This window comes from Cololabis saira, chromosome 22 (assembly GCF_033807715.1).
Source record: "Cololabis saira isolate AMF1-May2022 chromosome 22, fColSai1.1, whole genome shotgun sequence".
Classification (NCBI taxonomy): Eukaryota; Metazoa; Chordata; class Actinopteri; order Beloniformes; family Belonidae; genus Cololabis; species Cololabis saira.
In genome coordinates, this window is record NC_084608.1 from 29,876,680 (window position 1) to 29,903,658 (window position 26,979).

At 46.9% G+C, this 26,979-nt stretch overlaps 1 protein-coding gene across 5 annotated transcripts in view; it reads right to left on the reverse strand.

The window, feature by feature from the left end:
• Positions 1-26,979, reverse strand: part of LOC133422945 (NACHT, LRR and PYD domains-containing protein 14-like) — a 471,822-nt gene that overhangs the window by 428,437 nt on the left and 16,406 nt on the right. For 3 of the 5 annotated variants that reach the window (XM_061713008.1, XM_061713007.1, XM_061713004.1), the window contains 6 exons: positions 19,214-19,387; positions 18,850-19,026; positions 3,030-3,203; positions 2,307-2,483; positions 515-688; positions 195-368 (listed from right to left, as the gene is read on the reverse strand). In XM_061713008.1, the coding sequence (XP_061568992.1) occupies positions 195-368; positions 515-688; positions 2,307-2,483; positions 3,030-3,203; positions 18,850-19,026; positions 19,214-19,387 (1,050 nt within the window). The remainder of the gene's footprint in view (positions 1-194; positions 369-514; positions 689-2,306; positions 2,484-3,029; positions 3,204-18,849; positions 19,027-19,213; positions 19,388-26,979) is intronic. The other 2 variants (XM_061713002.1, XM_061713005.1) reach the window with 2 other exon arrangements.

A 26,979-nucleotide genomic window follows, 5' to 3' on the forward strand; every position in this document is an offset into this window, starting at 1 on the left:
GCACAACACTGGTCTACAGCACACATCTGGATCCTCTGATCCTGCAGCCTGTCATCATCCTCCTCTCACAGCTTTACTGGGGAAAGCAGCCGCTGAGAAGCTGCAGCTTCACTGGAAACACTGGATCTTTGATAGACACTGGTTTTAGTAGAAAACTGCTGGAAGCAGCAGGACCGACTCCAACCTCCACTGACCTGACAGTCTTCAGCCGGTAGTGTGGACTCTGCAGCAGACCAGACAGCTGCTCCACATCTGCAGCCTGCAGGTCGTTGATACGCAGGTCCAGATGTTTCAGATGGGAGGGGTTGGACTTCAGAGCTGAGACCAGAGAAGAACAGCTGATCTTTGACAGACCACAGCACTCCAACCTGAACAAAGACACCAGAGAAGAAGAAACCAGAGCAGCCTGATGGTCAGTGTGGATCAGCAGGAGATCAGCCTGATGTCTGCAGGTTAGTGTCAACACAACTTTCACATCAGATTCATCTGAACACACAACTAAAACATGTCTGACCTCAGAGTCTCCAGTCTGCAGTCTGGACTCTCCAGGAAACCACACAGACGTTTCACTCCTGAATCCTGCAGGTTGTTCCTGCCCAAGTCCAGATGTTTCAGATGGGAGGGGTTGGACTTCAGAGCTGAGACCAGAGAAGAACAGCTGATCTCTGACAAGCTGCAGTTCTTCAACCTGAATAAAGACAGCAGAGTAGAAGAAACTTTAGGTTATTTCCATAACCCTGGTTCTCTGAGTAATATGAGTGAGATGTCTCATTATGGGATGCCCCGCTGCTTTAATCTCATTACACCAATCCTGATTGGCTGGTGAAACGTGTCCGTCCGCCGCAGGTATCACCACCTACCTTAGATATCCCGTGTGGACGACATCAGGACAACAGAAGCGTACATGAAGGAGCGGAGACGTCCAGCATAGAGAAACGGACTAAAGTGAGACTCGCCGCAGCACAGATGTCCCGGACAGAAACTCCCCTGAATCAGAACCAGGAAGCCGCCAGGCTCCGAGTCCAGTGGGCACACAAGCCCACAGGCGGCTGCAAACCCTGACTCGTGTAAGCAGAAGCTGTCGCCTCCAGCAGCCCGTGGGAGAGCTGCTTTGTGACTCTCCCCGTATGAGGACCAGCCCAGGAGACAGCTGATGGCTCCTCCTGAAGCCCCTCGTCCTGTCCATGTAAGAGCACACAGACGGGACATAACGCATACCACCCCAGCTCCCCTGGTGGGGCAGCAAAACCACGAGGTCCAGGGGAGAATATGAACCCCCACCTGAGGCACAAATACCGGGTTGGGCTTCAAAATCATCCTCAACCCTCCGGAAAAAGCTGAGTGCATGACGGCTGCACTGAAGCACGTGGATGTCACTAACCCGCTTAGCCGACGCCAGCGCCATCAACAACACGGCCTTCAGAGACACGTGTTCCACGTCTGCCCCCTCCAGGGGCTCAAAGGGGGGCCTTAAGCCCCTCCAGAACCACAGCCAGATCCCATGGTGGTACCAGTGGTCTGGACACGGGGAGAAGCTCCTTCAGAAAACAGAAACCAGCGGGTGCTGCTCGCTGTTTCCTTCCCAAAGCCCACGTGACCGGCGGCGATAGCTGCAAGTAAAATCCACCGTGGAGAAGGATTTCCGTTTGTCAAGCAGGTCCTGCAAGAAGGACAATATCACTCCTGCTGGACACTGAGAAGGATAGTGACCACCTTCCTGGACAGGACGGACGCCGGTGGACCCCGGGGTTCAGAAAGGACGGGACTCGCGGGTGACGCTGTGAGCAGGGAGAGGACATTGAGAGGACATTGAGAGGACATTGAGAGGACATTGAGAGGACATTGAGCGCTCTGGCCGAAAGCACAGCCGCCTCGTACGGCGTTCCAGTCGGGGCCGACTGAAGACGGTCAGACTTGGACGGCAGGCCGGGGCTCCTGGAGGACACCGCCGGGGCTCCATGGGAGGCGTGCGGAGCAGCCCCAGCTCTCCATGGCCTGGCAGTGGAGGGACGAGGCCCCGGGGACCGGGCTCCTGCTGATGAGAGGGCATCTCTCCGTGAGCCGCCACCTCATCCACCTACCTGCGGTGGACGGACACGTCTCACCAGCCAATCAGCATTGGTGTAATGAGATTAATGCAGCGGGGTATCCCATAATGAGACATCGAGCAAATTATTATGAAAGAGAACCAGAGCAGTCAGATGGTCAGTGTGGATCAGCAGGAGATCAGCCTGATGTCTGCAGGTTAGTGTCAACACAACTTTCACATCAGATTGATCTGAACACACAACTAAAACATGTCTGACCTCAGAGTCTCCAGTCTGCAGTCTGGACTGTCCAGGAAACCACACAGATGTTTCACTCCTGAATCCTGCAGCATCGGGTTCTCACTCAGGTCCAGATGTTTCAGGTGGGAGGGGTTGGACTTCAGAGCTGAGACCAGAGAAGAACAGCTGATCTCTGACATCAAGCAGTCCTCCAACCTGCATGAAGAATAAAAGATTGGAGCTGAACCACCAGGGTGCAGGTTCCAACAGAACCAGTGAAAAAGATCTTCATCAATATTCATGACATCATGCTGCTGCTCCAATAAAGACGTAGTGACTTCAGCTCTGCAGCTCTGCAGCTCCACCAGTGGATCCATCCATACAAACTCATGTTGTGTTGGAATATCTCAGTCGGTACAAACGTTAGAATCTCAGTGTTTGGATCAGATGAAACATGTTGGACAGATGAAGATGAAGATGTTTGTAGACGATGCTGCACGATCTCTGCACAAACAAACATTCTGCTGCTCAGGTTCAGTTCATGTTGGGATGGAATGAAGACGTCTTTGTTGAGGGAACATCGTTCACCACTCTATACTGCACACTTGTGCTCCACGGAGAGGAAAGCAGCCTGCAGACACTTCAGCTTGTTTCTAATGATGTCAGGAGCAGATGAGTCCAGAGACCAGGATGGTTCAGAGCAGCTCAGGTGTTTGTGGCTGCAGAACTCACAACTGTTACAACTTCAGTCAAAGAACAAACCTCAGAGTCTCCAGTCTGCAGTCTGGACCACCCAGGAAACCACACAGCTGCTTCACATCTGAATCCTGCAGCTTGTTCCCACTCAGGACCAGATGTTCCAGATCAGACGGGTTGGACTCCAGAACTGAGACCAGATCATCACATCTGATCTCTGACAAACTGCAGCGCTCCCACCTGGAGAAAGAATAAAACACAGATAAACATCTAGATGAGTGTTTTCTCCTCCGTTCAGGGGGGTGTGGTGGGAAACACTGGAGCTTCACAGTCACAAGGTTCCTGGTCCAAATCCTGGCCCGGTTCTTTCTGCCTGGCGTTTCCAGGATCTTCCCTCACGTTCACTCAGAAACTCCACAGTTCAGAAACACATCTGTCAGGATTCTTGAAACTTCCACATTAAACGCAGGACGGAGATACCGGGTCGTCTCTTTGATCAGATGATCATTTTTAACGACAGCCAACAAAGTACTACGTTTACTTTCAGGAATGTGGTAACAAAGTATTCTAGAATAGTGGTGAGTACTCTGATTACTATCGGGGGATCATGGAGACCCTGTATGGACTTGGGAATGCAGGACTGGACTTTTACCGGTTCTGTTACTGCCGTCAAATTCAACATTCATCAATGTTTTGGTATTTATATCAGAATTATTATAATGATTTCATCATATTTCTGTTAATAAAGGATGAAACACAAATGACAGACTTATCACAATCAAACAGAAGCGATTGTAGGAGGAGAAGAGGTTCTGGAGAACTCCATACAGGACCTGCATCATCCCACTGATAGTAATAAGATTATTAAACACTATTCAACAATATTCCTGAAAGTAAACAAAGTATTTTGTTGTTGAAAACTACATTTGACTCTCTCAGCTGATTATACGTCTTACTTTTAGCTCTGCGGAGTCACAGATGTGACTTATTTTACAGTGTTTGGAGCATCTTCATGAAGGAAAGCAGCAGTCTGGTCTTGTTGATTGTGAGATGTGATATCTGACATAACGATGCTGAACATCTTCTGCTCCAGGATCTGGTGTGGACTGTCTGAGGGAGCAGCAGCAGGAAGAGCTGGTGGTCCTTTCACTGGATCACAACTACAGTATATCTACTTATTACAGATAACATCTATTTTCATGGAATAAAGGTTGGGATGATCAGAGTGGTGTTGATTGACAGACTAATGTTACTTCCTGTTGCTTCTTTCCTCCTGCTGCTCTCTGCAGCCTCTGCTTTCCTTCCTCCACAGACGCCACACGTGTTAAAGGCTGATGGGAAAACCTGCGTGGTGCTGGTTCTGGCGTGGAGACCAGTTTATCAACGAGCGTTTGTCTCCGTTCCTCCAGAACCAGGACAACAACGGCTGCAGGAAGCTTCTGAACGTCACTCATGAGTTCTGGACCGGGGAGCTGCTGACTGAGAGAGCTGTTGGACGCTTCCATTGTTGACTCAAGCAACACTTTTACTCTACAATATGTTCACATGTGGGACGGTGCACGTGCAGTGAATGTGCAGCAGCGGAGCCCGGGGGAGAACGTCTGCTGTAAAGAGATACGGCGGTACCGACAAACCCCAACCTCACAGCGACTACAGCGGTCCATGAAGAACCTTCTGGAGGGAGATGAAGAGTTTCCTGCCAGCTCATCACCCGCATCATCCTCACCTCTTCCTCTTCTATTTAAACCGTCTGCAGCTCTCACTCTCACCAGAGTGGGTTTGTGGTCTCCCTGCAGATACCGGTCTCCAGCAGTTCTCCTGGGACTGCTATGCTGGACCGGATCTGTGTCCTTGGACCTGTTTCAGGTCCAGCCCTGATCGCTACGTCTGTCTGAGCTTATCTGCCTGTCTTGGGTTCTGGCCCTGGCCCGCTCTTCCTGGATCTGTCTTCTGCCTCACAATAACCGAACTACAGACCGTCCTGGTCTCTGGACCGGTGGCCCGTCCCTGCATGGTCCCCGTCTCCCTCTCCTGATCCCCTCTGATTCTTATCCTATTATTTAGATGAGCGCTCTTGACGCCTGGTCAGCTGTCATTTCAGCCCAGTCCGCTGAAACCTCAGAACAAAATGTTAGTTTGTTAACCGTCAGCAAAAACCCGTCTTCCTTCAGGACATGTGTGGTCTTCAGGGGGGGGTCTGTCTCCTCAGAGATGTGCTTTCATAGATGATTTAAAGATGAATATGTGGACTTCCGGTCGGAACATCATCAGGATGGCCGCATAGTGTGAGGGCTCCCGGTTGAACCAGAGAAATTAGAGAAATATCCCCATGCAAACCAACTAAATCATCCCTTAAAACGTGTACAAAAGGGAGGGGGAATATTATATCCCCACTTGGAGCAGTAAACGTCGTCTGAAGGCAGGTGAGGGAGAAAGACGAAACGCAGCAGCAATTAGCTAACGGATTCAAGCTAACCAACAACGTGGTCGGGCGGAGAAATGGCTGACTTGGAATCAATTCTGCAAGAAATAAGAGGGTTTCGCCAAGAAAACAAAGAACAATTGGAGACAATAAGAGAAGAAATTGTAAAGGTGAATACCAGGTTGGATGAGGTGGAAAGCCGAATTGAGAAAGCAGAAGAAAGGATCCAGAACACAGAAGAAGTTGTGACAGCTATGCTGACGCTGCATACCAAACTGGAGGACAAGTTGCTGGATTTGGAAAGTCGCTCCAGACGTGAGAACATAAGGATCTATGGGGTCCCGGAGGGATCCGAGAAGGATTCGACCACGATGGCCGTGTTTGTGGATAAACTACTCCGTGAAGGTCTCGAACTACCTGCCGACACCGACCTGCAGATCGAGAGGGCGCACCGGTCCCTGGGACCGCAGCCTCCGGCGGGCGCGCCGCCCCGCTCCATAGTGATAAAGTTTCTAAGCTTTAAAACAAAGGACTCAGTACTCCGCAAGGCTTGGCAGAGGAAGGGGTTTGACTGGCAAGAAAGTCATATAAACTTGGATCACGATTATCCACCTTTAATACTCAAGAGACGAAGGGATTACACAGAGATCCGCAGAGTGTTGAAAGAAAAAAAGGTTCAATTCCAGACCCTCTTCCCGGCCAGGCTGCGCGTGAGACACGACGATGGAACCAGAACCTACGAGACGGTGGAAGAAGCCGCAAAGGATCTAGTGAGGAGAGGATACTCCGTGACAGCCACCACAACCCCGGAGACGCTGATGGAGCAGGTGCAGCGGCTGACCTGGAGCAGAGCGGAGCGGAGATCAAAGAAAGGCGCAGCGGAGCAGGAGCAAAGTTACAAGGAGAAGCTGCGGGCCTTCAGGAGAACAGCACCGTCCTCCTCTGGGACCTAAGGATTAACCCACGGCCTGAAGATGACGGATTAACGTTGGTGAGATCTCTTGGAATATATTGCGACTGTACCAAGTGGTGGATTTTTACCATTGAATAGACTGGTTCTCACGGGGCCAACCTATTTTTTTTTTTTCTTTTTTTTTTCTCTCCGACGTGCGACGGATGCGGACAAGGGCCTCTTCCTCCGGACTGAGGAGGGAGACTTTCCCTTCGGAGCCTCCTCGGGAGGCCCAACAGGGTCAGGTTAACAGACCCCTACATAGGGAGTCACATGGACAAGTTCAGTTCAGTTTGTTGTTTTTTAATATGTTAATTGTTCATCCCCTGCCGGTTCTCGCAGGGAGAGGGAAGCGCACCAGGTTTATGGGAGGGAGGGAAGGAGGGGGAAATTACATAGATGCAAAATAGGTCTTTAAAAATAACATCATTTAATATAAATGGAGTACTCAATCCAGTCAAAAGGGGAAAGATCTTATCAAAACTGAAGAAAGATAAAATCCAAGTAGCTCTCTTGCAGGAGACGCACCTCGACGACTCCGAACATGCTAAATTGAATAAATCAGGATTTAAACATGTTTACTTTTCTTCTCATGGGTCGGGGAGGCGGAGAGGGGTGGCGACTCTGATATCCAATACTGTAAATTATGAACACATATCAGAGCATAAGGATAAAGAGGGTAGATTTGTCATGGTTACAGGGAGAATAGATGGTGTTTTGATAAGTCTTTTTAATGTGTATGTGCCACCGGGAAGCGACTGGTCATTTTATAAGCATGTGGTGGATTTGATGACAACAAAAAGTCAAGGAATCTTAATATGTGGGGGAGACTTTAACATCCGATTGAATCCAAAAATAGACTCATCAAACGGGAAATCTGACGCAAAAAATATTAGCAAAAGATTCAATATTTGGATGCGTGAAGTGGGGATTGTGGACGTGTGGAGAGAGATAAATCCGACGAGCCGTGACTACTCGCACTACTCATACGCACACAATGTTTACTCACGCATCGACTACCTGTTTATGCTTAAAGGAGATCTTTTTAGGGTGGACAATTGTGAAATAGGACCCACTACTATCTCAGATCATGGCCCTGTTACTATGAGAATACATTTGAATAATACTAAAAGATCCACTCTCTGGAGACTGAACTCAAACATTTTGAATAAACCGTGTATTAAAGATAAACTAAAAACCGAAATTAATCTGTATTTGGAAAATAATGATAATGGAGAAGTGACCCCGCCCATTCTCTGGGATGCATTAAAAGCGGTGCTGAGGGGCAAAATAATAGCCATCTCCTCATACGAGAAGAGAATTAGAGAACAAAAACTCAAAACATTAGAAGAAGACTTGAAGAGACTACAGAAAGAACATGCAAAATCTCTCAAAGACGATGACAAAAGTGAGATAAATAAGTTGAAAAAAGAAATCGATGAAATAAATACGCAGGAAATTCAAAAAAAGCTTCTTTTTACGAAACAACGATACTATGAGACGGGTGGGAAATCACTGAAACTTTTATCATATAGGTTAAGAAAACAGCAGGCGGACAGAACTATACATAAACTAAGAAACTCAGAAACGAATGAAATAGAAACAAATCCAGAGAGAATACAACAATGTTTCCAAATCTATTATAAATCATTATATTCACAACCGCAGAAGGGCAATGACAGTCAGATCGATGCCTTACTGACCCAGATAAAGCTTCCAAAGATCACAGATGAACAAAATGAAAAATTAATATCAAAAATAACAAAAGAAGAAATCCAGTCGGCAATTAGTAGAATGAAAGGGGGGAAGTCTCCGGGGACAGATGGCTTTCCCACGGAATGGTATAAAACAATGCAGGATCAATTAATTCCAATATTATTACAAACATTCAATTGGGTGTTGGAAAATAAAAATGCCCCTCCGTCGTGGAGGGAGGCAATGATCTCGGTCATACCTAAGGAAGGGAAAGACAAATTAGATTGTGGGAATTACCGTCCTGTAAGTCTCCTAAACAACGACTATAAATTATTCACCTCCATACTGTCTAAGCGAATAGAATTGATATTACCAGAATTGATACATAATGACCAAACCGGCTTTGTCAGACAAAGACAGACACAAGATAACATCAGGAAGACACTGCATGTTATGAGACAAATCGCACAACAAGGACAGGAGACAATGTTATTGAGTTTGGACGCTCAAAAGGCTTTTGACTCAGTCATTTGGTCATTTCTCTATAAGGTACTTGCAAAATTTGGCTTCCATACAACTATAATTGACACTCTTGCAGAACTTTATAACAAACCAACAGCTAGAATTAAACTCAATGGAAACCTAACCAGTACATTCATTCTGGAGAGAGGAACAAGACAAGGGTGTTGTATGTCGCCGCTCCTCTTCGCCTTATTTATAGAACCCATGAGTCAATTAATTAGGCAGAGGACCGATATAAAGGGAGTAACAATGACATCTGGAGAGCAAAAACTGGCCCTATTTGCTGATGATTTGTTAATAAGTATAACACAGCCCACTCAGACGCTCCCAAAACTGATGAAATTGCTAGAGGAATATGGTTTGGTTTCGGGTTATAAAATTAACATCAAAAAGACCCAAGTATTGACGTTTAACTATGATCCCCCAGCCTCAATTAAAACCAAATATAATTGGAAATGGGACACTGAGTCCATTAAATACTTGGGTGTTTTGTTACCTAGAGATTTAACAAGATTATATAGCATCAACTACGACATACTTAATTCAAAAATTAAAACAGATTTACAAAGATGGAATGTTATTCCCTTTTTAAGTTTAAGCTCCCGGATAGAATCAATCAGGATGAACATTCTACCAAGGATGTTGTACCTTTTTCAGTGTCTGCCAGTTAAAATACCAGCTAAGCAGTTTCTAGAATGGGACAGACTAATAGCGAGATATCTGTGGCAAGGAAAAAGGGCCAGAATCAAATTTAAAACGCTGCAATTAAGAAAAGAAAAGGGGGGAATGGGTCTTCCCTGCTTGCAGGATTACTATCATGCAGCCCAACTTAGACCTTTAATCTGTCTTTGCTCACCAACATACACTGCAGCCTGGAAGGAAATAGAAGGAACGATGATAAGGGGAATCCCAATAACAGCTTTACTAAGTGACTACAAACTCCAAAGAGAGCTGGACATTCCAGAAGATTCTTTGACAAGCACCATCCTCATGTCCTGGAAGGAAATAGTTCAAATTTCCAGATCACAAAACACATCTAAAATAATGAGGTGGTGTGCCTATGATACAGACTTTGCGCCAAATAAAACTGACAGTAGATTTAAAGCATGGATTACAAAAGACCTAACTACCTATTATTCATTTGTCCATAAGGGGGCATTTCAAAGTTTTGAAACCCTTCGAAAGGATCATGGTCTGGGAAGAGAGGATTTCTTTAGATACCTACAAGTGAGACACTACTTTGACAAAAACATTAAAGAGGGGTTAGGAATCGATGAATCAGGGTTCATGGGGGTCTTTTTATCATTAATTAAGTCTGAATCAAGTAATAAAATTATCTCCAAATTATATAAGACCATACAACTTTCCAAACAAGATGATACAGATTATATAAAAAGCAAATGGGAAAAGGAAATAGGGGTAATAATCACACAGGAAAGCTGGGAAAGAATATGCCAACTACAATGGGTCTCAACTGGGTCAAATACTTGGAGGGAATTCTGTTGGAAAAGTATTACAAGATTTTTTATCACACCCATTCAAAAACGATATCAGGGCAGCGGGGATGCCTGTTGGAGACTATGTGGGTCTCAGGGAGCTAACCACTTCCATATTTTTTGGGACTGCCAAGTTATAAGACCTTTTTGGAAGGAGATACAGATGCATGTGGAAAATATTTTTAATGTAACCATGCCTTTGAATTGTGAAACTTTATTTTTGGGAGACATAAGGTTCGAAACGTGGAATGGAAAAGACAAAAAACTGCTGACTATACTGTTGGCAGCCAGTAAGAAATGTCTTACAAGGAAATGGTTGAAAGTAGAACCCCCCACTATCGACGACTGGATTGGGATCATCTACGAGATCTATGTTATGGAGAAGATCTCTTCCTCCCTCAAGGTTGAGAAAGAAAACTTTTATAGGATCTGGTCCAAATGGACTGAGTATGTGAAACCAATCACATCCGATTTCATGTGATCTATTTTTTTATGTGATGTAATGACTGTAAACATGGGTGCGCTCCCTGGTTTTTATTTTTTATTTTCTTTATTTTTATTTTTTATTTTTATTTTTCCGTTAGTGTTTTCAATTACTGTTCATAAAAAATGTCGGGACAGTAGTAGGGACAGAATCATTTAAGTTTAAAGATTGAATGCATACATGTGTAAGTTGGAATACTGCTGTTCTAAATAAAAAGAGAATTTCAAAAAAAAATTAGCAAATTCAAAAAAAAAAAAAAAAAAAAAAAAAAAAAAAAAAAAAAAGATGAATATGTAACTCGGTTTTGTCTGGTTCTGTCAGGTTCTGTCTGGATCTTGAGCTGCTTCATGACAGCAGGAACACATACAGTATGTATGACGGTGAGCTGTGTGGGGTGCTAACAGAACCAGGGTGTCTACAGGTTTGACAAAGTTAAATTTAAGACTTTTTAGTACTATTTTCAAGCAAAATTTAAGACTAAAAAAATAGTCACACACTTTGAACCAAATGTAACCCAATGGCCAGATAAACTGGAATTTTCGATCCATTTGTCGCTAAATTTACATTTACGCATATTTGCTTGACTCGTCTAAAGACTACGCCAACTAAGAAATCCAGCGCTGAGGTCAAGGTTGCCAGATCTGACAGGTTCCAGCTCAAACACGATGTAAAACCTGCCTAAGTAGTAGTCCAAAAACTACTGTAGCAGGGTGCAGGATTGGGGCGTAGTCTGCAGGGTAGAGAGGGAGTGCGGGGGAGTAGCGCACAGGTGACGCGGCGGGAACAGCTGATGGTGCACAGGTGTGTCTAATCATTCTCTGTGTATTTCAGTAGTGTGCGGGCCCTGGAGACGGAGGGGAATGACACAGAGCTGTCGGAGAGTCTGTCACGACGACAGCTGTGTGTGTATGTGTGTGTCTGGTGACCGACAGGTACCAATAAACCATTTCTCCGCTAAAAACACGTGTCCTCATTCCTTTTTTTCTTTTTTTACCTTGTCTGCACACATATTAATGGTTAATACCATGCTGGTAAGAACCTAAGGCATATATATGTGCATTGTTACTATATTTAATATATATACATATACATATACGCATACGCATACACACGCATACACACGCATACACATACATACACATACATATAAACCCTGTTTTTTTTGGGGCGTGTGTGTGTGTGTGTGTGTGTGTGTGTGTGTGTGTGTGTGTGTGTGTGTGTGTGTGTGAGTGAATGAATGAATGAATTGTTTCTTATTTATGTGTCATACACCTTTAAGGTGCCCAGCCTATAAGGGCTTACAAGACACAGATACCCTACGCCAGCAAACAAACATCAGCTGCGTACAAACAAAAACACGAATCTCCGTCCAGAACCTCCGTACCGGTGTACAGAACCATAAAGCATGCATATAATTATCAGGGGTGTTCTCTGTGCACTGTGAGCAGATATTAGAGGTGACAAAACCCATCTAGAACATCCTTTGTCCTGTATAATGTATTCTATGAAGAACTTCTTAGTCATAGTGAAAGTATTTAAACATATTTGTGATCAAGAGATCTGGTCGGTGTTAAGAGAGATCCGCTTCCCATTTTGAAATCGGAAGAGAGATTGAGTTCTCTATTTTGGACACTAATCTGTTAAGTTTCGATAGCAACTTTAGGGTGCTTAGGTTCAATAATTCTATTATCCTAGCGGGAAGTTGTAGGTCCAATTGGTTAAGTTTATATTTGTTATTTATTATGGCCTTAAGTTGTTGGCATTCTAAAAATGTATTACTGCTAATTCCATATTGAACAGTGAGTGTATGAAAAGGTACAAACTGTCCCCCTATGATTACATGCTGCAGATACCGTATTCCTTGGTCTCTCCATTGAACAAAGTTTACCATCTTTTTATCATTTTTCAGGATATCTGGGTTGTTCCATATGGGTGTGCGGTCACATGGAAAAAGTGAAACTTTAGCCACTTTAAGGAATTCCCACCAGGCTGTCAGAGTTGAGCTGATATTAATGCTTTAGAAACATTTATGATGTTTAATGCTTTGACTAATAAATGGTAAATCTCAGATTTCCAAATCATTACAAAACACTTGTTCTGAGTCGAGCCATTGACTATCTGAAGAATGATTTTTCGACCATTTTAAAATATAGTGTAGTTTATTCGTTAGGAAGTAATACTGGAAGTTAGGTAAATCTAAGCCTCCACATTCTTTGGGTTTTGGACAGCCCTCGCCTGGATGCCGAGAGGCACAGGCGCAGGCTGGTCGGGGTTTCGTGGGTGTGTGTCCATGCCCTTGCACCCTGGATGGACGTGGCGTTCCTCCTGAGGGGTCTGCCCTAAGGCACTGTTTCCCCCCTGTCGGGAGACTATCATCAGTGGTCCGCACGGGTCCGCATGCGCCACATCAACGTGCTGGAGCTCTGGGCTCTGCACTTCACACTTGAACACTTTTTTGCAACACCTGTGGGGAAGGCACGTGCTGGTTCGGTCAGACAGTGTGTCCACTGTCCCTTGATCGATCACCAGGGGGGCACCAGCTCTGCACAGCTGCTGCGGGTGTCCCGGGGCCTCCTAGCATGGACCGCTCCTCGCCTGCCTGGCCTTCGGGCGATGTACCTGCCTGGAGACAGGAACCAGGTGGCGGACTTCCTCTCCCGGCGCAAGCCGACTTTGCAGAGGGTCCTCCAGAGGGGTCACAGGCTCCTCTTGGTGGCCCCCTTCTGACCGGGGAAACCATGGTTTCCACTGCTGCAGAGGCTCTGCTGCAACGCAACATGACGCCCCCCCAACCGGAGGGACCGTCTGTCCCAGCCGGGGGGTCAGGTTTGGCACTCCGACCCCGTCGTCTTCAACTCTGGGTCTGGCCACTGCAGGGCCCGACCCGTTGTTGTCAAGCTGTCCTGAACTCGTCAGGACTACCATCTTGAATGCCCATGCGCCTTCCACCCGCCTCTGGTATGAGTGCTGTGAGGTTAATCAACCTTTGAACTTGTTTTGTCATTATGAAACTGTCACATGCTTGGCTAACAGAAGTCACGGCAGCCACTTCCTGATCTACTCAGGTTTTGGACTATCCTGGTGACAGCTGACCACTGTCCTGGTGACAGCTGACCACTGTAATGTCAGGAATCAATCACACGTTATCACTTCCACCCCATTGTCCACTGTCTAATTGTTTACTGTTCTGTCCTTATCCTGTCAAAGTTTCTTAATAAAAGCATCTTCTAGAGGGAGGATCTTGGGGGAAGCTCAGGAGTTCTCAATGAGGGCCACACGTTGCCCTGCACTCCTGTTGCTCTCCCCCTCCTGCAGGAGTGTGCTAAAAACCCATTCCAAGGTAGTCTCTGTGTCTTTCCTCGTTATGAATTTATGTAATGTTGATTTGGACCCGATTCTCTGCCTGGTGTGCAGACGGGGCAGAGGACCCTGTGCTTCGCCCCGTGGCCACGATCCTGGAGTTCCTTCAGTCCCTCCTGGATGGTGGCCGTGCTCAGTCCACCTTAAGGGTGTACGTGGTGACCGTTTCATCACGACATGCCCTGGTTGAGAATGCCACTGTGAGGTGCCACCAGCTGGTTTCTCTCTTTCTCAGGGGGGCTCTGAGGCTGCGCCCCCCGAGGACCCCAAGGGCCCCAGTGTGGGACCTGTCCATGGTGCTAGGTGCCCTCTCTTCTCCACCTTTTGAGCCCTTGGCCCAGGTGGACCTGAAGTGGCTCTCTATGGAGACAGCTTTTCTCCTCGCTATGACATCGGCAAGGCGAGTCGGTGAGTTACATGTCCTGTCAGTCAGCGGGTCCTGCCTGAGGTGGAACCCAGATGGCTCGGGGGCTACGTTGTGGCCAAACGTGGCGTTCCTGCCCAAGGTCCTGCCACGCACTCATACTAACCGGCCTATCCAGCTGGCCCGGTTCGACCCCGAACCTGCGGAGAGTGGGCCGAGCCCTTTGTGCCCCGTACGGGCCCTCGCTGCTTATGTTGATGCTACCGCGGCTGTGCGACGGTCGGAGCAGCTTTTTATCTGCCATGGTGGCCCTAACAGGGGGCGTTCTGTTTCTAGACAGCGCCTATCCCACTGGGTGGTGGACACCATCGGGCACGCCTACAGGGCCAGTGGCCATCCCTTACCAATGGGGGTGAGGTGCCACTTGACCAGAAGCGTCTCAGCTTCTTTGGCTGCCCTGAAGGAGCACATCTGCACCGCGGCTTTGTGGACATCGCCGGACACGTTCTCCAGATTCTACAGAATTAACATCGCCACTCCCCAACTGCTCCCAGGTTCTGCTCCCAGGTCCTTCTGCCTGTGAGGTAGGTGACCGGGATTCTGCGTGACGTTGTTGGTATTTGTCATCCAGTGCTTACAGCACCGCCTGGCGGTCAGTTTACGACTGTAACTAGGGTTCTATGAGTCCCGGATGACCGCCAGGCCTGCCGGTCACTCCGAATCCTCGTGCTCTCGCGAGAAGATTCTAGGAGTCGATCCCATGCTGACGCCGGAAGTTATACCCTTCCGGGGGTCATGCAGGGGTCACGGGTGACGTGACATTGTTGTTATTTGTACTCGACATGCGCGAGGGGAGATATCCAGTGCTTACAGCACCACCTGGCGGTCATCCGGGACTCATAGAACCGTAGTTACAGTCGTAACTTTCGATTTAGACCAATTAATAGAATAGTCAGACAGAGATGAAAATCCCTCTAGAAGTGCAATTGTCGGTGATAGTGAGGTTTGTACGTCATGTGCTCTAATGTTTTGCATTGTATACCTTTAATATTTTTTTTTTTTTTTTTTTTTAAGATTTTTTTGGGCTCTAGTGGCCCTTTATTTAAGATGCAGAAAGGGGTAGAGAGAGAGAACGGGGAAGACACGCAGCAAAGGTGCGCAGGCCGGGATTCGAACCTGCGACCGCTGCAGGAGGAGGACTTTAGCCTCAGTATATGAGCCGCTGCTTAACCCACTGCGCCACCGGGCGGCCCTACCTTTAATATTTAGATTTTGTCTAATAGCGGCTGCTAAAGGCTAAATAAATATTGCAAATAGTGAGGGAGAAAGAGGGCAACCCTGTCTGGTACCTCTTTGCAAGTTAAAGCTTATTGAGACTAATATCTTTATCCAGTCGATAAAAGATCGTGACGCTGCAGAAAATGACAGCGGCGGACGACCCCGTCGCATTCCTGGACACCTTTGAGGCGGTGGTGGAGGACGACTGGCCAGCAGCCGAATGGGCGGTGCGCCTGCTGCCGCTCCTGTCAGGGGAGGTCCAGCTGTCGGCTCTCGCCCTCCCAGCGGCAGCACGCGCAATCTACGCCCAGGTGCGGCGAGCGGTGATGGACCGCCTGGGGCGGTCCTCGGAGAACTACCGCCGCCGCTTCCGGGCGCTCAAGTTGGGCCCGGAGGACAGACCCTTCACCTTTGCCCACCAGCTCCACAACGCGGCGGTGCGGTGGCTGAGGCCCAGCAAGACGGAGGGAGAGAAGAGAGTGACGCAGCTAGTCGTCATGGAGCAGTTTGTAGAGGGGTTCCCCACCCAGACGGCAGCGTGGGTCCGCTGCCATCGCCCGGGGACCCTGGAGGAGGCCTTCACCCTCGCGGAGGACCACCTGGTGGTCCATCCGGCAGCCCCAGCAACGGCGGGACCCGCAGCGCGACCCACCCCGGCGCTACGCCGGAGGTTCGCCACGGCGGGGTGCACTCCGAATAACGCCTCTCCTCTTTCTCTCCCCCTCCCTCCCCAGGGCCAGCACATTGTTCCGCCCGCGCCAACTGACATTACGGGGGCCCCTCAAACACCTGGGCAGGGTTGCTGGCGGTGCGGCCAGCCCGGGCAAGTCAGGCGGGAGTGCCCGCTGATGGAAGTGGACCAGGTGATCCTGGTGGCCAGACGGCAACCAGACGGATGGTTTATTTGAGCGTTTTAACCGGACGCTTAAGGCCATGATCCGTAAGTTAATTCACGATAACGCTCGTAATTGGGATAGATGGCTTGATCCTCTGTTGTTCGCAGTGCGTGAGGTTCCCCAGGCCTCGACAGGGTTTTACCCCTTTAAACTGCTGCTTGGTAGAACACAGAATGGGGTTTTGGACCTGGTTAAAGAAAACTGGGAGGATGATCCAAGCCCCAGTAAAAATGAGGTTCAGAACGTCCTGGAGCTGAGAGCAAAGCTCCATACACTGTGGAGGTTGTCACAGGATAATTTGCTCTCAGCCCAGGAGCGGCAATAACGGCTGTACAAAAGAGGAGCCAGGCTGAGAAATTTCACTCTGGGAGATAAAGTGCTTGTATTGCTGCCCACTTCTAGCTCCAAATTACTCGCCAAGTGGCAACGGCCCTTCGTGGTCACACGGCGAGTGGGGGACGTTAACTATGAGGTAGTGCGTCCTGACAGGGGTGGGGCGACGCAGATATATCACGTCAATCTGATTAAAGCATGGAGGGAGGCGGTGCCGGTTGCTCTGGTGACGCAGGTAAGAGAGAGAGATGAGTTGGGGCCTGATGTACCAAAATCGGCGAATCCAGCCTCACTCACTTGTGGGAACCAGCTCTCCGCGTCCCAGAGGGCAGACGTGGCCACATTGCAACAGCGTTTTGCTGATGTGTTTTCTCCCTTACCAGGACGCACAAACCTCAGTGAAGGAAGAATTGGACGCCATGCTAGCAATGGGGGTAATAGAAGAGTCTCACAGTGGCTGGTCCAGTCCCATCGTTCTTGTGCGCAAAAAGGATGGGTCTATACGCTTCTGTGTGGACTAATGCAAGGTGAATGAGGTGTCAGGTTTTGATGCATATCCAATGCCTCGGGTCGACGAGCTCCTCAATCGGCTGGGCACGGCTCGCTGGATTTGAACAAGGGCTACGGACAGATTCCCATGTCTCCAGAGTCTAAGGAGATTACGGCTTTCTCCACTCCGTACGGTTTGTACCATTTTCGCACACTTCCGTTCGCCTTGTTCGGGGCGCCTGCCATGTTTCAGCATCTCATGGACAGAGTGCTGGGCCCACATGCTGCGTATGTGGCCACCTACTTGGATGATGTCATCATCTACAGCGACAGCTGGGCGGAGCATGTACGGCAGGTGGGTGCGGTGCTCAGTTCGCTGAGACAGGCAGGGCTCACGGCCAACCCAAGAAGTGTGTGGTTGGATGGAGGGAGGTACGGTATCTGGGGTACCACTTGGGGAGCGGGCAGGTGTGTCCCCAGGTAGATAAGACAGCTGCAATTGTGACCTGCCCAAGACCCAAGACCATAAAGGAGGTTCGGCAGTTTTTGGGGCTGGCCAGGTTTTATCGGCGGTTTATTCACGATTTTGCCGGCCTGACCAGCTGACCTGACCCGAAAAGGTACCACAGATCCGGTCCAGTGGACGGAGCAGTGCCAGCAGGTGTTTGAGAGGGTGAAACAGGCCCTCTGTGGGTAGCTGCTCCTTTACACTCCTGACTTTGCTCTCCTGACTTTTCTCTTCCTTTTGTCCTGCAGACGGATGTCTGGAACAGAGGGCTGGGGGCCGTTTTGTCCCACCAGGTGGAGGGGACGGACCGCCCCGTGCTATACATCAGCCGCAAGCTGTCGGAGAGGGAGGGGCGGTTTAGCACAGGGGAGAAGTATTGCCTCGTCATTCGGTGGGCGGTCGGGTCCCTGTGCTACTACCTCCTGGGGTGCCCATTCACCCTCTGGTCGGATCATGCTCTCCTCCAGTGGCTCCATCGTATGAAAGATACCAATGGGCGAATCACACGTTGGTATCTGGCCTTACAGCCTTTTAATTTCAGAGTGGGCCTGAGTCGGGCGATGGGGGTATGTGGCAGGGTGCAGGATTGGGGCATGGTCTGCAGGGGAGAGAGGGAGTGCGGTGGAGTAGCGCACAGGTGACGCGGCTGGAACAGCTGATGGTGCACAGGTGTGTCTAATCATTCTCAGTAGTGTGCGGGCCCTGGAGACAGGGAGGGATGGCACAGAGCTGCCGGAGAGTCTGTCACTACGACAGCTGTGTGTGTATGTGTGTGTCTGGTGACCAACAGATCAACACTAAAATTAAGATTCAAAAATTAAGACCCTTGGGTTGAGATTTAAGACAAATGAAGACATTTAAAGGCCTTATTTTAGGAAAATGGTATTTAAGACTTTTTAAGGACCTGCAGCCGCCCTGAGAACAGACATGGATCACAGCAGGTTTCACATGAAATGTGACTGAAGGATGAAGAACCAGCAGGAGGTTCAGACGACCTGAAACACCTTCACCTGGACTGACGGTGTCTTCTTTGTTTGAGGAGACCAAAATCTCCAAGAAAACTCCAAAGGCTCCAGTCAGAACCAACCTGAGAGTCTGCAGCTGGTAGTCTGGACTCTCCACCAGATCAGACAGCTGCTCCACATCTGCAGCCTGCAGCTTGTAGTTGAATCTCAGATCCAGATGTTTCAGATGGGAGGGGTTGGACTTCAGAGCTGAGACCAGAGAAGAACAGCTGATCTCTGACAGACCGCAGCACTGCAAGCTGCACAAAGACACCAAAGAAGAAGAAGAAATCAGAGCAGTAAGATGGTAAGTGTGGATCAGCAGGAGATCGGCCTGATGGTCAGTGTGGATCAGCAGGAGATCAGCCTGATGTCTGCAGGTTAGTGTCAACACAACTTTCACATCAGATTCATCTGAACACACAAAAACACTAAAACATGTCTGACCTCAGAGTCTCCAGTCTGCAGTCTGGACTCTCCAGGAAACCACACAGATGTTTCACTCCTGAATCCTGCAGCTTGTTCCAGCTCAGGTCCAGATGTTTCAGATGGCAGGGGTTGGACTTCAGAGCTGAGACCAGAGAAGAACAGCTGATCTCTGACAACCAGCAGCCTTCCAACCTGAATGAAGAATAAACAGCTGATGACTTCTGTAACCGTGTTGAAATAAATATTTCAGAAAACATATTTGAATAAATAAGTTCATTGTTAAACAGCTCTGAAGTTGAAATGTTAAGAAGTCCTTGACCAGCAATCATTATTTGTATTGTTCACTTAGTGATGTTATTAAGGTTAATGTCACAGAAAATGCTGAAATGCTGAAACAAAAAGTGTGTAAAATGGAAAGGAAGTGGTTCTCTTGTAAGTCTGTAGACTCTTATCGTGCATGGAAAAAGTCTATATATAGTCTATAAAAAAGCTCTTCGCATAGATAGAACAGCTTATTACTAATCGTGGAAAGAGGATCGTAAAAATAAAAAATAAAGTGTTTTGTAAAGCCTGTAGTTAGTGTTTTGTAAAGCCTCTAGAGTAGTTAGTGTTTCGTAAACCTCTAGTTAGTGTTCAGTAAAGCCTCTAGTTAGTGTTCAGTCAACTTCTAGTTAGTGTTTAGTAAACCTTTAGTTAATGTTTAGTAAAGCCTCTAGTTAGTGTTTAGTAAACCACTAGTTAGTGTTCAGTAAACTTATAGTTAGTGGTTTAGTAAACCTCTAGTTAATGTTTAGTAATGCCTCTAGGTAGTGTTCAGTAAACCTCTAGTTAGTGTTCAGTCGACTTCTAGCTAGTGTTTAGTAAACCTTTAGTTAATGTTTAGTAAAGCCTCTAGTTAGTGTTCAGTCAACTTCTAGTTAGTGTTTAGTAAACCTTTAGTTAATGTTTAGTAAAGCCTCTAGTTAGTGTTTAGTAAACCACTAGTTAGTGTTCAGTAAACTTATAGTTAGTGGTTTAGTAAACCTCTAGTTAATGTTTAGTAATGCCTCTAGGTAGTGTTCAGTAAACCTCTAGTTAGTGTTCAGTCGACTTCTAGCTAGTGTTTAGTAAACCTCTAGTTAATGTTTAGTAAAGCCTCTAGTTAGTGTTCAATAAACCTATAGTTAGTGTTTAGTAAACCTCTAGTGAATGTTTAGTAAAGCCTCTAGTTAGTGTTTAGTAAAGCCTGTAGTTAGTTAGTGAACCTCTAGTTCAGGGGTATTCATATATATATATACATTATATATATACATTATATATATATATATATATATATATATATATATATATATATATATATATATATATATATATATATATATATATATATATATATGTATATATGTATGTATGTATGTATGTATGTATGTATGTATGTATGTATGTATGTATGTATGTATGTATGTATGTATGTATGTATGTATGTATGTATGTATGTATGTATGTATGTATGTATGTATGTATGTATGTATGTATATATATATGCGCAGCGCACAGCCAGAGATCAGCGCGCCCAGCGACAAGCCCGGTGACGCAGCTGAGCCAACACGGGAGCGCACCTGGATACAGCTGAAGCGCATCAGGTCAATTACAGGAAGCACATATAAGGATCAGAACTGCTGGCAAACACTTGTGAGTTTGTGTTGTCACTCCTGTGTCTGGTCGTGGGTTCCTGGAAAGATTGGATTACTTTTTGGGTTTTCGTTGAGGACTTTTCCCTTGGATTACTTTGTGGAGTTTTTGACTTTGTTCCTGTATTCTTACAGTGAGTTTCTTCCCCTGCCATTTAAGGAGGCAGCGCTTTTTGTTCTTGAAAATAAACTACGCCTTTTTTTGGGCTAACCTTGAACCTGTCTGGTGTCGTGCGCTTGGGTCCAAGGACAGAATCCCTAACACTTAGAAGTTAATCTGAAATGCAAAGTCCTCATTTAGAGATTAAAATGAAAAAAGTTTCAGGCCAATCCTAGGAGCCTAATGATGTAAACAAGTCCTCTATACAACGGAGGTTAATAACAAATAATGTGACAAACATTATCACTGTGCAACACTGGCAAAAAATCATAAGTAGTAAAAAACATCTCCAACAGAGATTAACATGTACAAACACTGTCCAATGAATCATTAACCAACTGAAAAGGCTTCCAATCATCTTAAACTTTTATTATTTAACAAAATGCGATATGCATTCTCTGCACACATTACAAATAATTCACACTTTGTGTGAACGCATTCCTGGCATGTCTGTATGCCTGTCTGTCTGCCTGTGTCTCAGGCTGCTCGTCAGCCAGCGGTGTGCAGCTGGCCAACAAAATTACGCACAGCACAGCACAGTTGGCATTCTCTCAAAAAGAATTTAAAGCAGCACAACGTAACTTTCAGCTCTTCTGAGTTTGGCGGCATCTTTTGGACAAAAGCGGTAGTGCTTTACCAGAAAGAACACTACGTTTCCCATGAGCACCAGCGCGTACTGCCGGAAAACTCCTGTCCCGTCGGGTGCATTTGTTTTGAGAGAAGACGGGACGCTTTTCTGTTTCACCAAGTGAACAGACGGAACGCGAAAAAAAAAGATGTTAAACTGCTGGAAAGGAACTGGAATTTACCGGGATACCTTAAAGGTATTGTGACATGAAAAACACATTTTTCTTGATTTTTTGTGTTTTGTTGGGTGTCTTGACATCAATTACACCCAAAAAACAACGAACTTTTAACATTCAGTGTATTTTGTGCTTTCTGGGATTTTCCGCATAACTATGCATAAACGGCTCATCTGGTTTGGTGGCAGAACGTGACGTCGTACCCCGCTCAATCACCCCCCCCTCCACCCAGCTCCCTGCCTCCTCTCCTCTCCAGCGCACCATAAAGGATGATTTATGGTTCCGCATTACACCGACGCAGAGCCTACGGCGTAGGGTTACGCGGCGACGCGCACCGTACGCTGAACCCTACGGCGTAGGCTCTGCGTCGATTTAACGCGGAACCATAAATCAGGCTTAACACGGCGCTGTTTAGAGCCTCTTCTGTTCTAATCACCGGAGGAAAACTGCTAAGAAGACCCGCGGCCACTGACTGGACTTAAGATAAGGGGACACTTTATTTACATGCCTTTATTTTTATGATTGTTTGCTGTGGACCAGAGGACTCGACTTCCAGTCGAGTCCTCTGGTCCCGGTTGGACTTCATCCCCGGGCTGTAGTCGCCCTGTCTGGGCTGTGTTTGTGGTTCGGTGTGCGCGCGTGTGTGTGGAGCGTTCTATAATACATCCATGGTGTGGAGACAGCAGAAGCGTGTAGCAGGAGGAGGAGGAGGAGGTTTGGAGGAGGAGCGGCGTAATGATTGACAGGAAAGGGAGAAAAGGAAGCGTTTTTCACGGCGCAAAAAAACACTGTAATAAAAAGCCAGGAATGGAGTACTAGAGTGAATTTTTTCTTGTTACACCCTTTTAGACACGTTTGAGGGATGTTGGCCAAGACTTTTAATAGTGTTAAAAGCATGTTAAAATGATGTCACAATACCTTTAAACAAGGAAGCCGGGGAGCGGTATATGGAGAAAATAATGATTATTAACGGTCTGGATCCATATGAAATCCCTACTAACGAATGGAGCTCCTCGTCGGAGCGCCACTCTTTATAAGGGATTTACTGCCGCAGTTCTGCACAACCCACGTCTTACTACCTTGTTTAGGAGTGTTTGGCAGCTGCTTTGGTAAATGTTTGACTCGCCATGTGTTTCAATGAATTAGTATAATAGTACAACATACAGTACATGTTTTGTATTACTCTTACTTTTCTTTTCTTTTTTTTTGACTGCTATATTATGCTGAAGAGGCTCCGAGGCGTGAGCAATATTTTTGTTTTCCTCGTGAGATTATTATTTTCCTCTGCAGCTACAAATCAAATAGTTAATATTTTTTCCTCAACAAAATTAATCGCACCGCAGAGATGTGGCCAGCAACTGCGTTTAGCTGGAGTAGTGGGGAATAAAACCCGTTTGAATGATCCGACCCCGGTCTGTGAGTGTTTGTTTGTGGTTTAATAAACCCGTGTTTTGATCCGACGCCCGTCTGTGTGCGTGTTTGTTTGTTTACTGAGGAACGAAATGTTTGGTCGTTACAGCCGCGATCCAACCGAGCCGACGACTCTTTTACTCTTTTACTTTGTTATCAGATACTTGGCCGGCCTCCGTGGTTCTGCCTTCAAGCAGGAAAGCGGTGAAAAGTTAAACTATTAGCGATCTTTTCCCCACGTCTGTTATGTGTGGAGCTGCTGCAGCTACAACACAACAACGGGTTACCAGCTTCTGATGAGCTGCGCACCACGCCCCGCCCATTTTCGTCTCGACTACGAATCGGGAAGGAGGGGGAAGTGACGTATGCCGTAAAGCAGTCAAAGCTGTAAAAATTTGTAGTTTTTTAGTGTGGCAGGGTTCCTACCATGCTCCTCAAAGTTACATAGTGCCAGGTGATACAGACCCCCCCAGACCATGACAGAGGTGTCATTAAACCTGTTGGAAGTTGATGTACCATTACAATGACTCTGGAAATATGATATTAAGGTGGAAAAGTTACATAGTGCCGCTTTAAATAAAAAAAGAAAACAGCTCGAGCTCGGAACTGAAGTACAGTTGTGCAAACTAATGTCTTGTGTGTGTCCATCATTCATTTACAAAAAAAATAAAAAATAGATTTACCTTACATGACATTCAATGCGAGAAGTTGCATTTGCGAGACATTGCCAGCTTGTTGAAAACCGGTTGGTGGAAGGTCAAAGCAAGCTGCATGCAGTGATTGAGTTGATCATCCGTGAGTCGGTTGCGTTGCTGATTTTTTATCGAGTTCATGGTTGAAAATCCAGACTCGCATAATGTACGTGGATCCAAACATGGTTAGCAGCTATGGCAAGTTCCCAGCAGTGATGAAACTGATGAGTAGAGTGAGCCCAAAACTTGCATGGTCCATCTTCTGATAATTTAGCTTTCAGAACATCTGAGCTCTGAATTTGCATCAACTCCAACTGGAATGAAGCCTCGTCGATACTGGGCATCACGGCTTTGGCCTTGGCTGGACAGGGCCCAGACACATCCACAGCAAATGGATTGCGCACAAATAAAAGAAGCTCTTTAGGAATCTTGAAGTTGTTGAATCGCTCTTTGAAGTTTTCAGCGAGGCTTTTTAAAAGTTGCATCATTCCATCCAGCACTGTGCTGCTCACCGGGACACTGCATAGCGTGGGGAAATGGATCTTCCTCCCCGTTATGTCAAGTAGGAACAGACTCAGATTGACCTGAAACGCAGTTACATTCTCGAGGATCTCAGCCACACTCGAGTCTCTCCCCTGTAGCTGCAGATTGAGTTTGTTAATGTGCCCCATAATGTCACACAAAAAAAGAGAAGTCCTGCCTCAGGTGGAGGAGTTCAAGTATCTTGGGGTCTTGTTCACAAGTGAGGGAACGATGGAGCGGGAGATTGACAGACGGATCGGTGCAGCGTCCGCAGTTATGCGGTAGGTGTACCGGACCGTCGTGGTGAATAAGGAGCTGAGTCGAAAGGCGAAGCTCTCGATTTACCGGTCAATCTACGCACCTACCCTCACCTATGGTCATGAACTTTGGGTAGTGACCGAAAGGACAAGATCGCGGATACAAGCGGCTGAGATGAGTTTCCTCCGCAGGGTGGCTGGACGCTCCCTTAGAGATAGGGTGAGGAGTTCGGTCACCCGAGAGGAGCTCGGAGTCGAGCCGCTACTCCTTCACATTGAGAGGAGTCAGCTGAGGTGGCTTGGACATCTGTATCGGATTCCTCCTGGACGCCTCCCTAGGGAGGTGTTCCAGTCATGTCCCTCCTCCCTATGGAGGTGTTCCAGGCATGTCCCTCCGGGAGGAGACCCCGGGGAAGACCCAGGACACGCTGGAGAGACTATGTCTCTCGGCTGGCCTGGGAACGTCTCGGACTCTCCTCGGAAGAGCTGGAGGAAGTGTCTGGGTGAAGGAAGTCTGGGCATGTCTGTTGAGACTGCTGCCCCCGCGACCCGGGAACGGATAAGCGGCGGACAATGGATGGATGGATGGATGGATGGTGTTTTCATGTGTACGAGCAGCTCTTGAGCTTTGTTGGACTTCTGGCCCGAGAGGAATTCTCCCACCTCCTCTCTCAAAGCAAAGAAACGTTCAACTACTTTTCCTCGGCTCAGCCAGCGGACATCGTTGTGTTTCAGTAGTCCTGTGTATGGAGCATCCTTTTCTTGTAGCAGCATTTTAAACAGCCTGTGCAGAAGACTTGATGTTGAGCGAATGTGATTCACAATTTTTATGACGGTATCCATAATTTCTTTCAACTCTCCTGACAGTTTTGCACGCAAAACGGATTGGTGTATGACGCAATGCAATGTGTGCACTGTTGGATACTCAGAACATAGTCGTGAAGCAAAGCCCCATTCTTTCCCAATCATGGATGGGCAGCCATCAGTAACCAGAAGGTTTATCTTGCCTAGATCCAAGCCATGCTCTTCACAAAAAAGCCTTCACTGAAGTGAACATCACTTCGCCTGTAGTGTTGGTAGACAGCGGTAAGAGGCAGAGAAACTCCTCCTTGAAAATGTCACCATTAAAGTACCTCACAAAAAGGGAGAGTTTGCCGTATCTGTTACATCGGTGGACTCGTCAATAGCCAGTGACATGTAATCTGTTTTTTTGAGTTCGGCAAGTAATGCAGAAAACCCGTCATCAAACAGTACCTCCACCTTTCGGCCTCCCGATGTGTCAGAGAGTGGTACTTGTTTCATACGGTTAATTATTTCTTCTTTGATTTTATCTCCCACAAAAGGTTCTCTATGGCAATCTCCTTTACCATCTCGGCATCCATAAACGACTTTCTTTTTTTGCCCAAAGTCAACATCACCCGTAGGGAAGCAGCAGTTGCCTTTTCTTGGGCTGTAGCAGCAGCTGTAAGAATCTTGGTTGATCCAGCATATGACGTTTTTAGAGTCTCTATCTCACAGCGTCTTGCTGTGCTCCCAAGTGGAAAATCTGCGTTGAATTTAGCAGCATGCTTGGTGTCAAAGTGACGCCTGATATTGGCAACCTTGCAGACTGACACGGTTTCTTGGCATTTTAAACACAAAGGCTTGGCTTTGGCATGCGACGGTAAAATAAATACAGGTAAATAGTCCTCTGTCCATTTCCGGTTGAACTGCCGTTTTTCTCAGCTCATTTTCTGGTTTTGTGGAGGTAAAAACTCACACCTGGCGGTAAACACAAGTTGACACACTTCCGGGGGGTCCTGGATGTTATGATAATGACAAGGTTAAAGGGGACCTATTATGAAAAACACGTTTTTTCTTGCTTTAACATATATAAAGTGGTCTCCCCTCAGCCTGTCAACTCAGAGAAGGAGGAAAGCAACCAAATTCTGCAGTGTCTGTACAGCCACCCGGATGAGCCGTCCAGTGTCATGTGACTTCTACGAGCCATTCAGATTCTGCTCCCGTCGTTACGTAACGACAGGAGCGATGCATGAAACCGGGCCCAAAACTAACTCCGCTGGCCGGAGCTTCCACCATTTTTTCGTAGCAGTGTATCGCGTCATCGCGTCAGGCAGCAAAGTGCCTCATTATCATAGCCACCCGCCCACTCAGAATCCCACATAGAGAAGGAGGTTAGAAACTGGGAAGATAAAGACATGGCTCAGAGGCTGAATTTCAAATTTATTTAGCAAAAACAATCAAAAGCTTGTTTTTAAGACATTCAAGAC